Here is a 15,779-nt window from a genome sequence, read left to right as displayed (position 1 = left end):
TTAACTGTAAATGCATTACCCCTTGCCCTTGGTGAATAATACCACCCTTTTTTCAAACCTTTGACTCCTTGTGTTCTGTTCTCAGTAATGCCTGTGGCATACTCCTTTGAAACAGTCTTTTAAATAATACCTGTTGGGACCTGTTTTTGTTTACATCAAATGAAAAGGACACAACATGGGAGTGCTGCTGGTAAATTACACTAGGGCAAATTCTGAATATTTCACTGGAGCCAGCCCAGAGCCCTGAGCCATGATCCAAGATCCGGCTCATACTCAATAGTGGCTGCTGGATCTGGAATGTGGCTAGATCCCACTAATTTCTTTTACTGGGAGGGAGAAAGTGAAGTGGGTCTACCTGGTATTCTTTCCACAGATTTCCTTAAGAAAACTGGTTAGATGCTGGTGTGGAATAACGGAATCAACAATGCTGTCCGCTACTAGTTTCGCAAGTAAATGTGAAACCTGGAACGGCAAGGGAGTCTCCTAATCTTCCTTTTTCTGCAGAACAGCATCCTTTAGGCTCGCTCTTGCATTTCCAGGACATCAGATTGTCTGCACCATGAAGAAGTGGCTATACAACACAGCTGAAAATGTGCAATATATACATTTTTAAGGTGAAAATATTTAATCTAAGATTGCATGCCCTTTCTGGACATGTTGCACATTGGCATAGAATCATTTAAAAGAGTCACGTACTCCTTTACTTTTGATGCCTCATGCCGCGATAATGACAAAGTAAGTGCTCTATTAGGTTTATCCAGTAGCAACAAGAGAGCGACACACAGGAATGTGCTGGATACCTGCAGTCGTGGTACTGGTCTACAACCTCCATCCAAGAGTGACTAAGAGTAGCCTTCAGGGATGCTGGGGAGAAAATCAACCACAGTCTATCCTCTTTAGAGACTTCCCAGGAACAACAGAAGGAAGTTTGCAGGTTTTCACTGGTAACATTCAGCTAGGGTCCCAAGGCCACCGGCATGCTAGAGACTACTTAGGAACAACTGGGGCAGCCCATGCATTCAGTGGTGCCAGGAAGGCAGGATTAATAATGTTTAGAGGGAACCCCACACAGTGGCGTTACAAAGGTCCCGCAGTGCGGGGGCCCCCGAGCTCCACGGGGGGCCCTACAGCACAGTGCATTACCCTTGCCTGAGAGCTCCTGAGTGAGTCCGGAGGAGGGGGCTCCATGTACTTTGCAGGGGGGGGGCCTCCTGAAGTTTCAGTTCGCCACTGACACAAGAGCGATGGAGTAGCCCACAGTGTGCACTCATGACATGCTGGGTAACTGCCCTATTTGGCCCAACCTAGAGTAGCAGAGAAGTAGCCCACAGGATGCGCCGATTATAGGGAGCCTGGGTATATGCCATAGTGCGCACCTGGGAGCCACAGAAGAGCAGCCTACGGGTGGCACTGGTTACAGGCAGCCATGTTTAATGTACACCTTGCTTCACTGTATACTACGAAAAAATGAATCACAAATATGTGTAAATTGTTCCTGATAGGCACAACCAACCTGAAATAAAATCCATACTCTCATCCATTCTGAAACATCAGCACAGTTCATTTTTTCAACCTCTCCTCTTACATGGGTACTCAGCAGGATTGTCATATGCATTCTCTCACTTTGAAGTCAGAGGCAGAAAAGTAAACACCATCCTCCCTCAGAAGGCAGCTTGATATATGACCTCTGTCTTTGAATGCACAGCATATGTGACAAGATAAGAACAAGATTTAAAGGCCTGTAAACAGAACGCAGATTTATTAAAGAATACAGTAAACTTGGTTTGGGGAAGGAGGGGGACGAGTTCAAGTTGGACATCCTAAAACGAATAAAGCCAGCAAATAGATTGCCAGAAAATGTGAGTTATAAACCACAAAGTCAATGGATGGAATGCATCCCTTGGTCGGTGTTCTGAATGTCCCAAGATGTCTTTAGCAAACAAGACAGCTGTGCAGGTAGGCTTCGACCTAAAAACAGATGCACTGCCTTAAAAATACAGCTAAACAATTCAACCCAACTTGAATTATCTTAAGTAAAAATATTCCTTGTATTTGTTAAAACACCCTGTAGTCAAGCCACAAGACCGTGTAAAGTCCTTCAGAATTATTCTCTGCTCAATAAGGTTCTTTCTGACAACGTAATTCACGTTCTCCAGCTATTTTACCAGCGGCACAGCCACGCACCTTATTTCTATTGTGAATGGAGCCCGTTTGGTGAGTTGTAATTTGAAATGATCAGGGATTGATTCTGCTCTCTATGCCGACGCGCGTTTCCGCTGAGACGGCCATGATGAATCGGGCATACTCCCGAGGGGTACATACTCGTATGTAGTGATTAAAGGTCAATTTGACGTGCTAAAGTGAAGGTGGGCAACATTTTAGCTCATACGGGACAAACTATTTGTTGATGCGCAGGTCGCTATCTCGAGTTGCGTATAGTAGCACTGGAGGGTGATGTACGTCACAGAGTGGTGTGTATGCTTTGATAAGTACACTGGGTAATACAAACTTTGACAACCATTACTAATTATAAGATAAGCAATAAGAACTTTGAAGCTCATGGACAATACACTGTAGTAATCTATAATAACCATGTTATTTTCAGAAAGAGTTGTAAACAGCACATCGTGTACTATATGCTATGTTTTGTGTAATATAGAGCGCTAGTTGGGAAGGCATTGAAAGCGTGTTAACTGTTGGCAAACGCGCAATTTTATTGACACGTGCACGTTTCTTATTCTTAATTGTCAGCTTGTTTATTGCAAGTTAAATAAAAAAATATAAAGCAAACCACCTGATGGATTTTCATCCGAAATGCATTGGGGACTGGGGATTGAATTGACAATTACGAATGAATTCTATTTCAGCAGTTATCAACAATTAAATAATCAGTTCATACTGGCGCTCTCATGTGGCTTGGAATCACATGGTGTTTTAAGAAGTAATAAAAATAACAATTTTAATTAAGTTAATTCATGTTTGGTTTAATTGTATAGGAGTATTTCTGCTTTTAAAGCAGTGCATCTGTGGGACTATCAGTTTTCCTAAGATGTTTACACAACCTTTAATGCCATCCCGAATGGAATTTCTTTGGAAATAAAGGCGTATTTGCTGTGTGTTTAATGCCTTGCACAATGTGTCCCCTTGATCTGCAGGACAGTTAGCTCCCGGCAATACCGCATAGGAGGCAGGCACGTGCATGGAATTGCTCGTGCAAGGGGCCTCTGGCAGATATGAAGAGCAATAATAAGACTAGAAGTGACTCATCTTACAAGCTCTAGTGTTTTCGGTTATCGCTTTAATAGCTTGGATTTCCAAACTAGTAAATCTCTTTTAAAGGGAAATATGTTACTAAATCGTTATTTCTGTTTGGTTGAGGGGTGTCAGAGATTTGACTAATTAATCCAAGATCACACAGTGTGTAGGTGAAGAACTGGAACTTTACGCTCTTTATTTGAAACCAATGGTACAAAGCACCATAACAATTCCACGAAGAAAGGCAAGTTCTCGGCAGAAGTCCTTTGTGGAGAACGAGAGCAGGTGTTTAAATAAAGCGGCAAAACAACCAATTAATCTTGATTTATTTTGTCTCTTATTTTTGATAAATGTATTATTTTTATTGAAAATGCCGTGTCAAAGCATTACAACAATTTATCCACGAGACCCCCCCCCCCTTGCAATTAGCAGTTTGTTTTTGTTGACCCTATTTTGTGCATTCTGTAGACGGTGAGGTTAGGAAGAGCGTGCAACAACTCCAGCGAGTACCTCTTAAAATAGAATTGCTTCAATCATAAACAGTCTCTGTGTGGAGGCGGCATTCGTAACTATCCTTACAAACCATGTTAAAAACAAACCAAACCCTTTGAAGTCAATGGCACTTTTCTGTCCATTTCCTTTATTGTTCCATTGCACACGAGTTATTCCATACTTTAAAGTGAATGCTTGGCTTCAAGGCTATACCAGAAAATTAAAACCTCTCATGCATAGACCTGTTGGATACAGCAGAAGTGCAAGCTCCCCTTGCTGCCCATGTACCCCCCACCTGGTCGATGTGCCTCGTGCCTGTTCCCGTGGGGCAAGGAAGCGTTCAGCTGAAGTTCCCATTCAATCCGTGGCAGCTCTGCTGACGCTTCTAAGAGGTGTGCTGATTAGTGGCGAATGTAACAGGGATTTACACTGATATGGGCCTTGGTCCAAAGGAATGTTGGTAAAGTGCCAGCTTGTTTCACCTCAAGCTCCCAGAAGACTGCATGTGTTAACTTGCTTATCTCATCACCAAGATGTCATACATTTAAATCCGTAAATGATCATGTTTCACTTTATTCCGAGTTTAGTCTGGACCCCCCCGCACAGATTTGTATTAAGGTTTCCAACAATTTTTAAGAAGATGGACTCTGCGTGGCTAGTAACAGTTCACATTTGCAGGTAATGCTGTTCTGTGGGCAACAAACGAAATAAAAAAGATGGTACATTCATCATCCGAACTGTGTGCTTATGTTGTCAGTCACATAAAAAAATCACTTTATATAGTACATACATCTAATTTTAACAGATAAAATGATAGACAGCCTTTTATGCCTGGACAGGATTACCCGAGACAAGGCAGGGTGTCGAGGTCTGACAGTATGGAAAAAGAACCAGGCATTAACATTACATTTGCAATAATTTGCACCTGACATTCGTGCACGCCTCACATAAGCAAATCGGTGTTGCCGGCAAAACTAATGACTGCCGAGACCTATCCCTGTGCCCATTCTCCCTGTACAAACATTGCAACTCTTTCTTCGCCTCCTGCCTAACTCTATCTTTCCCCACGAAATAAACGTGAAACCATTGCTTTACTGTGAGGCTTACTCGACTGCCAGTGAACGCGTTAAATAATGACTCCAGGCTTTAAGTGGGCCGGGTCCTGCCGGTGCTTAGCATCTGCAGTTCTAAAAAGCAGGTGCTGAGACGGGTCCCTTTCGGGCTCTCCATTTTTGCCCTCACCCTCAGGGTGAAAAAACAACTCTGCAGCAGTACCACCCTTAACTGCCTTTGATGAATAGTTCTTTCACAGTCTCATGATGTCAGAACTGAAGCATTTTCAATGTTGTATACAACGAAAACGTAGTTGGTGCTTATTTGTCATATGCAACTAACATCCATTGACAAAGCCAAGAGTCCTGGCGTATTTAGGTGTAATGTTACATGTTGTATTACATATATGGATGCAATGACAGAATCTACAAAATACCAGTCAGGCGGCACACTATGATGAAGCACAGATTGTTAGCTTATGTGGTTTTTAAGCCACGCCCTTAATTACATCGGCAACCCCCCAACAACACACACACAGTTTTTTCATCCCACTTAAAGCTCCCTCCCTTAAGGCTCCCTGTCGACTTTCATGACTCGAGACGATGCAGGGTAAGTTCCGAACCCTCTCTAGGTGGTATGCTAATATGTATGTAATGTGACCAGCGACCACGCTGTAATCTCCCAGTAAAACCTGAAAGTAAATAAATAAAGCTCCAAAGTAGAAGTCCCCGTGGCGTGGCTCCTACATGTTTGTGCTCGCGAGCTCATCTTCCTGACGCCCACTAGCCGCTGTGTTCCCCCTGAGTTTGATTGTGCTTTACATATATATGCGACACACTCCCTGTCCCTGACACCACCACTGCCCCACATCTCCCGGTGACGCCACTTTGACTGCTGCACAACTAAAGCAGGCCAGGCCGCTCATTTTCTGCTCCCCGAGGTCTCCGTCGCCCGTTCAGGGTTGGTAAAGGGGACATACCTCCAGGGGAGATAATTCACCGAGGAGTGCATTTTTAAAACGACGGAAAGATTGTAATGGTAGCTGTCAGGCTCTCTGAACGCTAGGGAGCCGCACACTACTGCACCCGAAGCTAAAACAACTCGAAGCCATACCGTTAATCGACAATCTAGAGCTGTTTTACATGCAAGCACAGAAGGTGCTCCATACTTATGCCATACACCCTACTCTGTGCATTAACTACATCTCTGTATGATGATTAGATTACATTAAATTGCGTGCATAAAGCAGGTTTGCAGTTAGGATTTACTGCGTATTCCAGTCACGATTTCTGTTAATTAAATCGTTTCAAAAAGAGAAACTTGTAGACTTTGAGAATGCACATTACCTCATGCTGTAAGAGTTAGTAAAACTAGCATCGCATTCGCACTGTATCTTTCACAGCAGTTCACATTGTCAGGTAGAACCCATGCTGCACCACCTCATAGTGCACAGTTGGTTCTGGATTGTGCTAGATGGCCCTACTAAAGGAGTTCCATCCATTACCTTTTAAAGTACACAGGCCATTACAACCACACCATAATGTTCTGTGATAGTATGGTGGTCTCCTACGACGGCACAAACGGTGTATCTGAGAAGACTGAGCTGATGGAGTCAGAGTCAGACTTAAGTTGAAGAATCTTAGGGTTTTTGGCATCATTGAATTCATCACTGGCCCCCAAGTTGATCTTGCCGTTCTGGACCTCCTTGATGGGTTCAAGGAAGACTACATGCTTGGTACTGCTTGACTTGCGGTTGGGTCCATCTGTGGTTGGTGGCGTGCTGCTCAAAATGGAGGACTGAGCACTGCATTCATGGGGAGGGGTAGGAGTGGCGGACTTTCTGCAGCAACAGAAGCATCGGCATGGCGTCAAGAACAAGTACATGAGAATAAGAACAAGGGTTACCACACATCCGAGGAGTGTTGTGAGGCCTGTGTTGAAGGGTTCCCCATCAAACCTCGGGAAATGGACCGTCACATTTACTTCGTATGTTGAGTTCTGATGCAGGCGTTTGTTGAGGGCAATGCAGAGATATATGCCAGAATCCCACGGTTGTGCTGACCTGATCTCCAGGCTGCCATTGCTGTAGATCTTAAGGCTCTGATTGCTATTACCAGGATAGGTTAAAAACTCATAGCTGGGGGAGATCCATAGGTAAGTTGTGTACTGTTCTTGCAGTGTAGTGTTACAGTCAATTAAGAGTGAGTTCCCCACACCCGCCTTCAGGTGAACTTCCGATAGGCTGCCATAGGTCAGAGAGCAGTTTTCAAGACTGCTGTAGTGGGTTAGGAACTTGACCACCGCTCGAGCTTTCCCCAAATACAGGCACGTGTGCTCCTCTTGGAAATCCAGCACCGAGCTGAAGCCACGCTTATGCCAGTGTAGAAACATGTTGTAGAGTGTGCAGTCACACGTTAGGGGATTGTTATGCAGGTATAGCCCATTTTTGATGTACACAGGCAAGGATGTGACCTCGTCAATGGGAAGTGTAAGAAAGTAGTTGGAAGACAGGTCCAGTGTCCTCAGTTGGGGGTTGCTGAGATTGTGCAGGTAACTGAAGGAAAAGCTTTCAATTAGGTTCCTACTTAGATAGATCTTCTGTATGCTGCTCAGGTGGACAAAAGCTCGACTGTCCACCTGCGTTAACTTGTTATTGTACAGCAGCAGCTCCTCTAGATTGACCAGATGTTCGAAGAAGTGCTCCTTGATGGCCACCAGGAGATTGGAAGATAAGTCTAGATGCCGGAGCAGAGTGGCATTGTGGAACACCCGCGCTGTCAGCCTTTCGATCCGATTGTGGCTGATGCGGAGTGCCTGGAGGCGTGGCAGGGTGGCCAGCCAGTGGTTATGAAGATGGGAGAGGTTATTGTGGCTGAGGTCCAAGCTGGCAGCCATAGGAGGCAGCGCCGCAGGCACCTCCTGAAGATTCTGATTCGCACAACTAAGAAGAACAGAGGCGCAAATGCAGGCAGCAGGGCACCCATGGGCGCCGGCGGGGCTGCTTCGGGCGAACAGTTCCAAAAATAGAAGCTTTCCGAGCCACTTCCATACTAAGTGTCCCAGGGCAAGCCTATGCATCATGAGGAAGCCTGTTTTCTGAAACGACGGAAAGACGGCAACTTTCCCCTCCTTTGAGGAGCAGCATTAAGCAGAATTGGTATTAATGCGGCGTTTTCAATCGTCGCCTCGCAGACAGTGTCTTGCTGATGTCTGTTGGAGGTCAGCCTCGACTGTCCATCACTTTCAGTACCAGGCTACAAGGTGAATTTACACAGCATAAGGACCCAAAACAAAGGACAGGCTCCGGAGACACCGACCCATGGTTTATCAAGTGTACCTTTGCACGGTCTCTTCTCCTCCTGGCAGGCGGGCGCAGCTGGAAGGGGCGATGCAGTTAGGTGTTGGCAGAAGAGTGCCGCCCGCAAGCTTCATGGGCCACGAGTTTCTCCATGCCCCCTGCTGTGTTCCCAGCCTCTGGGTGCCGGAGATCCCAGCTCACTCACTCGGTCTGTCCTTGGAGACTTCGGAGTGTCCCGAGCTCGGCGCGCGCCTCCCTGGGGATCAGCTCCGAGTGACTGGAGCCCATGGCACAGGACTCTTCCAGCGCGCGGACTGTCCCAGCGCGCGCTCCTCCAATCCGAGCGCGCGGCGGGATTGAAGAGAACTGGGAGGCAGACGGGTAAACAAAAGTCTCTTTTGCGAGGGAAGGACGCGCCGAGGAGCCGGCTGTCTGCAGCGTCATTTGGTTCGTCACTTGTTCGTAGAGAAGGCAGCCGCTCTCCTCTCGGGGCTTGAGGGGAGTTGTGCGGGAGCGGCGGGTTCTTCCGAGTGTCTTGGAGCTCCTCGCTGCCCGTCTTGCCCTGCCGGGATGAAGTGGCGGACTCGGGGGCTGGGCTGCCTCAGCCGAGAGCGCACAGAGAGACGTGATTGGACACTGCAGTGGAAGAGGGGGCGAGGTGCTGTGCGCTGACTGAACCATTATTTTCTTTTTGAATGACCTGCCTGCGCTGCTCTCTTCGCGCCACCTGTAAGTGGAGAGGAAAGACGAACATACGCTGACAGGGGACGTCACAGGCAGCCAGGGAGATAGGCAAAGCAACTCCTGTGTGAGGCGGGGAGCGGCACAGCGAGACGTGCTTCGTGGAGCATCACTGTGTTTCGTTAGTTGGGTACATTAAAACGTGCTTTTTGATACCCGCCCGGAGTCCAGCGTGACTAACACTCGCCCTTCTCCTCTCTGTTGCCCTTCCATTTGCAAGCACAGTTGTCAAGTTCTGGCCAAATGTAATCTATTGTTTTCTACATATTTCGTTCTTTCCGCTATAAATACAACTAGCATACTCGAAGCTGCAGAAAACATCAGGTCCGCTTTTTTTTTTTACTGGTTGTCGGTGAAACAAGTGATTGGCTCCAACTTCCAAGACACGTATAAAGCGTAGATCAACAACCCCCCCCCCGCCCCACGTATAAAGCGTAGATCAACAACCCCCAACGCATCTATCCCTCGATTGCCTGAGTGGCCTAGCAGACATTTTGATCTGCAGGTTGTGGCCATTTTCACTGTTCACTGTAAATGACACCAGGCATTGTCAAAGTCAACAGGTATTGCGTTTTTTTTGTTTAAATAAAGTTTTCCCATGCTTTACAGTTCAACGCAGAAAGTTGTACTATCGTCGGTTGCAGCTCACATTTAGGCACACACTGGAAAGGTGCCACCGTGGTGGTAGCACCTTTCAGGGGCGCAACTAGACCCGAACTTGAGGAGGGGGCTAATACTAAACAATGTTGGTTGGCTACCATTTTACACATTGGGAGCCGAGCCTACATTAGGATACACGTTTGGAAGGCTAATAGGTCCAAGTTTAATGCGCTAATGCATGGAAAAGGCATATGTCCATGCCTGTTCTTTCCTGCAGTAGCACATTAAAGCTAGATCTTTTGTCATCGTCAATGCATTCCACTGAGACCCCGAGCACTGCTGGAGCTCAGCGTGCCCACCAGGCCTGTGAACATCGATTGTTTGCAAGATGATATGTACCAAAGTGTCTTTTCTGATTAAAAGTAGCATGAACTGCAGGATGGTAACATGGTTCTAGGGAACAAGAAGATGTATGTTGGAGAATCCCCCAATGGGCCCAATTAAGTGCTCCTACAGACACTGAGAAATAGGCTTTAGATGTGAAGAGTAAACCGGGATAAAGAACATTGTAGGAGCTTATATCTAGCTGTCAAAATGAGATGGGCTTCACAACAGCTCAAAAGACAGGGATGTCCACAGGCAATAATAATCTGGGTACCTGTTCACAATGTAAAAGCATGCACATGTTGGTATTTCTATAGCATGGACCTAACCCGAGAGCAAAAGAGTGTTGCCCATTATGGGAGGTGATGGTAAATGATGCAAAATTGTATTTATCAAGTGGTGGCTTGTATCTTTTTGTTACACACACATACGTACACTAGGATCTCACACATTTAAATTTGAGACACATTGTGATTTCCTAGAACTGCACAATTTTCAGTCAGTGCCAAGCTGGATTCAAATCAAGGTCCTCAGATCGACAGCTTAGCCAATATACCACATCTTCTTCCTTAGTTGATGACTAGATATTTCATAAAAGCTTCAAACATTCAATTTCCCCGCTCCATGTGGACACTCCTGTTCTGTTGATGTTTTGACATGGCCATTAGCCCCTTCGCAGCTGGGGGGATTCCCCCGCTGTGCTGGGGGTTGGGGGGCGCGTACAGCGCCCCCATGCTCATGACGAGGTCAGCTCGTCATGAGCCACGGCGCTCCGGTGCTCATGACGAGCTGAGCTCGTCATGACCGCGCGTTCCAATGGAACGTTCAGCACAGCAGGGGAATCAGCCCAGCGTGCGAGCGTTCCACGGAACAGGCGCAGTCATGACGAGCTCAGCTCGTCATGAGCACCGGAGCGCTGTCACTCATGACGAGCTGAGCTCGTCATGAGCATTCAAGAGGTTAGGCCACATTCCTCAGGCTGTCTAGTGAGTGGACCAAATGCAAATTATGTTGGTGTTTGTTTTATACATGGGTAGCACCTAAATTAGTTGTCCCTTGTTTAAGGTTGAGGTTTATCTATTTGCATATACATTATGGTTTACATGTAAGTACATACAGAGCTTGCATGATGGGTTGCTGTGTAATCTGGTCCAATATTACCATTCATGGGTGCTATCTTTGGCCTTGTAGTTTGTAAATGTCACCAGAAGTCTGAGATGCCAATGAAAATGTACCAGTTGTGTATTTTATATTTTACAAGTTGATTTATTCAAAATGCAGCTAACAATGGGCATTGTCTGGAATTAAAATAATGAGTTTTTAGTTTAACTGTCACACAGTCTTGCTAAAACAATAGTCAATAGTGAGATCTGTGGATTTATGTGACTCTGTAGCTGCAGAGTTTACAACATAATAATGGATTGACTGAATTTGCCACTTAATTTCCAAAACATGTAGACTTCACCAAAATTGTTGTTTCCAGTTCAAACTGATGAAAATAATACAGCCAGATGAAGTCCCACATAATTAGCATTTTTTCTCATAATTTCAACAACCTAGGTCCTCCGACCTGCATAATCCTAGTAGCATAGACAATGTAAAACCTTTGCACCATGGTGGCAAAATCTGTTTTTCACACTTCACAGTGAAATATTTTCCAGTTTTCACGGTTCCTTCAAGATATGTGAATTTAACACCACCTCTTTATGTAAAATAAAAGTACCAAAACATGTAATACATGCATTTTTGGTCAAAGGTGAAATGACTTCTCGAAAATCCCCATTGTACCCATCAGTGTGGAGCAAAGATCACGATGGGGATAAGTATCTCATTTTAATGTGGTATTTTCTATCATCTAAGATAGTGTTCATTTGGTTCATGAATCCTTTTTCAATTTTTGGTCCTGCCATACTTCTTTAAAATGGCTAAACACTGCTGTCAGAGAAATGAGGCAATATCGTAAATTTCAATTATACAACCAGTTCCCAATTTGTTAGCTCTAAATTCATTTATTAAAATACACCCTTGCACCTAAACCAAACTTGCCAACCTAAGCCAAACTTGCCACCCTAAGCCAAACTTGCCACCCTAAACCAAACTTGTACACAATCGCTGTTTCTTTCTTTCCAAATGGAAGCAGGTTAGACAATGATGCAGATTTAAATGTGTGCATCCTGCAACAAAAATGTATTATGGGTTTTAGTATTTGGTACCATATTCGTGAAGGAGCTGAAGCCATGTAAAAATGATATTTATTCTTGCTCTCGTGAGCATCAACAGCATAAAACACTTCTGCAGGATTCGATTTATATAGACAGGAAACCTGTGAGTAGACCCATGTGTGTGGGAAAGGGTGTGCATTCCCAGAACCCTCCTGCACCAATCTCAATGGGGTTCATGCAGCTCCAGCCAGTGCACAATGCCTGCAGCCTCAGTCAGTGCAGAGCTGATGTTCCTTCACCTGAACAGATATCCCTCTTCTTGCACCCTTAAAGTTGAGCTGCCCTTACAAGCTTTAGGCTGTAGTCCTCTATCCACTCTCTTTGGGGTTTGCCTGCATCAACCAAGCCAGGTAACTGAATGTGTAAAACACCAAACTCCTTCAGTATTTGAAGGGGTTACGTTTGATTTTCCCAGTGAAACACAATTTAAAAATTGACTAGATCACCTTTTACAGTTCTAAAACATAGCTGGAAAGTGAATCTGTTACATGTGAAGCATATTCAGTCCAACCCACTGCTTACTCTGCTAAAACAAAATGTGTGCTGGTAACCAAAATGTTTCTTTGGAGATTGATATTGGCACCATTCACAAACAGCACTGCCCAGTGACACAGGTAAAGGCAGACTTCTTATGAAGGCAGTAAAAGGAATGGGAGTGATATGCTGTCAAGTTTGCTTTAGTCAGCATTGTCACCGCCTCATGCTTACACCTTCAAAATTCTCAATGCAATCTTCAATTGGCCCCCAGTCAGCACATGAAGAATGTTCACCTAGGCCGTCATCATCAGAAAGCTGGACTATAGCAGCAAACACTGTCGGAACCACTGTCTAACTGCTAGAAGACTTCAGACCATACAAAACTCAGCGGCCAAAATCACACAGACTTTCCACCATGTTCACATCACACCTGCACGACAAAGACCTCCACTGTCTTCACATTCACTAAACCACACGCAACTCACCCACCAGACACTTCTGCTCAGCCAGAATTCTGCTTGCACACATCCCCCATGTACAATGAACCAGAGCCAGCTGTGGTGCTTCCCCCTACCTCATGCCCAAAGCCTAGAACGACCTACCTCATCACATTTGAGCTGCCTTCTCCTGTACTTGAGTTACGCAAGAAACTGGCTATTCACCTGGACATATCACCGCTGAGGTTACTTCTATTTTGTCAGCACCAAGATACTCTCCAGAGTGAGCTGTGCACTTCTCAAATACCCTTAACATAACAAAGTTTGCCTTAGTGTTTTTATTGTGGTAGTGTTCATACATCTGTCACTCTGGTGTCTCCTGTTTCACACTCCGTCTCTGTTCTTTTCCATCTCTGTCACAATCTCCTAATTTCTTCCTCACCTTTCTGTCCATATTCGCACACATGCTTAATCCTCTTTCACTACTATCTTGTCTCTCTCTCTCTCTCTCTTCAATCAATTCTCTTAAGCCCTTCACTCTCACTGTCATCCTCCTTCCCACCTTCTCCTCACTCCCTATCAGGAAGATTAACCTTGGTGAAAGATGTGTGATACTCCGACAGATAATAGCTTGTCATGGTTTCTCAGTTCCAAAAGAACCACAGGATTTTCATTATAGGAATGAATGCTGAAAGAGTTCTCACAGTCTGCAGTGGAGCTCAGCTACATACTTGGAAGACCTCAACTCTGTCTACCCAGGTTCGCAGTACTATGTATTCAGGAACTCAGCTCCAGCTCAATGAAAGAAATCCCCTATGGGTACATGGTCTGTGCTATGTCTGTGCTGGGTTCAGCACTATGCATGCAGGGACTTGGCTGCATCTGTGCTGCAGCTCAGCTCTATTTACAGAATAATGAGTTCAGATCTACAAGATGATGAGGTCAGTTTGTGGCAGAGCTCCACTATCTCGATAAGAACAATAGCCTACTTTTCTATGTGTAATATGTCTTCTTAGTGGTCATGCTATCGCCAAAACAACAACCAACTTCTTCTCCTCAATAAAATAGGCACCAAAAGGATCTTTTTGATACCAAGCAGACTTCAACATTTTGAATAGTGATTTTTTAATTGACTTGATGCTGAAAGAGTTTGGACACATGATGCTGATCTCTGTTTACCCTGTCTGATTATCCTTCTCGATTGTGCACCTTCTTCCTTCCTAGTGTGATTTATTGTGAGCGTCTTCTTGATGTTCATTGCTTTTATGTTATTTTGGTATGTGCTTTTGGTCTACATTTGTAGTGAGGACATTTAGAAAGAGCAGGCAAAGACAATTATAAATGTGAAATGAAACAAAGGCGAAATGTATGGGGTGGAAATAGGCAGGTTGAGAGAAATGAAAAGGGAGGATGACATGGAACAAGAGAGATGGCAGCGACATGTGGAGAGAGGGATGTAGGGTAGGATTAACCGTGCTGAGGTCCAGGAAACTACCTTTGGGCAATGCAATAGAAGTTAAACTGCACTGTAGCACTTGGGAAGGAGAGCAGGCTTGAGCGGAAAAGAAAAGTTAAAGAAAAAGCTTAACATTTGAACTCTTGTCTCTGAGCCCTAAGTTTGAGCTTTAAACAAGGTGGATTCTGAAAACAGGAGAGTGAGGTAGACTGTGTCTCTGAAGTAGGTGTGTTAAACCATGGGACTACACTTACTTGCTTGGATACTTTGAGATGTGAATGGGTCTTGGATTTGGAGCAGGCACCGTTCTCCCTTTAGCTCAAGGTTTTCCAACCACCAACTGCCACTTACAGAGATAGCAAGTATGATCAAGAGGTAGAACACACGAGGGCAGAGCAATCTGGGAAAAAAACATGCTGCTGTGGCAGAAAGCTTTGGTGGTAGAAGTGCCAGGTGCTGTCTATCCACAGTATCGTTCTGATCCGCCCCTTCAGTCTATTTTATGTCTGTACACCAAACAAAAAAGGTCAAGAGGCACACAAGGACCTTCAGGGAGGTGGACTGTGAGCTGTCTAAGGGGTATAGTTCAACTGTGATCCCCTAATGCAGGCACAATCAATTTTAGTCGGCAGACCTACTTCACATGCCTCAAGCTGCACAGTATATCTGCTAAAATGGGGTTGTCAGGGTGCACATCAGTGCAGCCCTGAAGTCAATAAAAAGTCACAAAGAGCAGTAGAGGCAAGATTCCCAATACCATCCAAGTCCTACCTAAAGGGCCGGTAGAAATATGTGATTGTGCGGCTGCAATGTTTTTTGCATAATTATGATTTTGCAGCATTTGCCACGTAATCCATCATCTGCTGCATAACCCCCAGATTTCAACAACAAAAAATTGTTTTTAGCTTAGACGGTTCATAAGTTACTAAAAACCCAGTGACGTGTTGCTGCATAGTTAAGTATTTTTGCAAAGGTTGACTGGTCACCTCTCTGCTGCATATTGCTATCCGTAGGTGTTTAAATTTGCTCTGAGGTGCAACTTATGCCCAGAAAGTGTTAAGTATTAAAATGGCAAAATAATGAAATGATATAATCACAAGATGTGCGGCATTACATTGCTTAAGTTTGCATTTACTTACTGCATAATTTAGTCAACCCTGGCGCATAATTTGGCCCACCCCTGATGCCTAATTCCAGTGGCCCTGCCAGAAGCTGAGAGGGATTTTGAGGTGGAACTTCCCCTTTTTCAATCCTGCCCTTGCTGCTCCATCTGGCTCCTCATTGGGAATCATGGTTTGCTGGTTCCTAACCAGAGCACCAGATTCCTGCTTTGCTGCTGCCATGGAGCCAGGTAAGTAGAACAA

The 15,779-nt window shown here is 45.0% G+C and overlaps 2 protein-coding genes across 4 annotated transcripts in view; one reads left to right on the top strand and one right to left on the bottom strand.

Moving 5' to 3' along the window:
- The window catches only part of RNF123 (ring finger protein 123), a 1,600,675-nt gene that overhangs the window by 1,160,981 nt on the left and 423,915 nt on the right, over positions 1–15,779 (top strand). The gene's annotated exons all lie outside the window — the stretch shown is intronic.
- AMIGO3 (adhesion molecule with Ig like domain 3) lies at positions 4,303–9,226 on the bottom strand. The gene has a single exon (XM_078661209.1). It carries the CDS (start codon positions 7,879–7,881, stop codon positions 6,367–6,369), a length of 1,515 nt encoding a protein of 504 aa, XP_078517335.1. The 5' UTR covers positions 7,882–9,226; the 3' UTR covers positions 4,303–6,366.

Source organism: Lissotriton helveticus, chromosome 9 (assembly GCF_964261635.1).
Source record: "Lissotriton helveticus chromosome 9, aLisHel1.1, whole genome shotgun sequence".
Classification (NCBI taxonomy): Eukaryota; Metazoa; Chordata; class Amphibia; order Caudata; family Salamandridae; genus Lissotriton; species Lissotriton helveticus.
The sequence above is the reverse complement of the archived record's forward strand: the minus strand, read 5'-3'. Positions and strand labels throughout refer to the sequence as shown.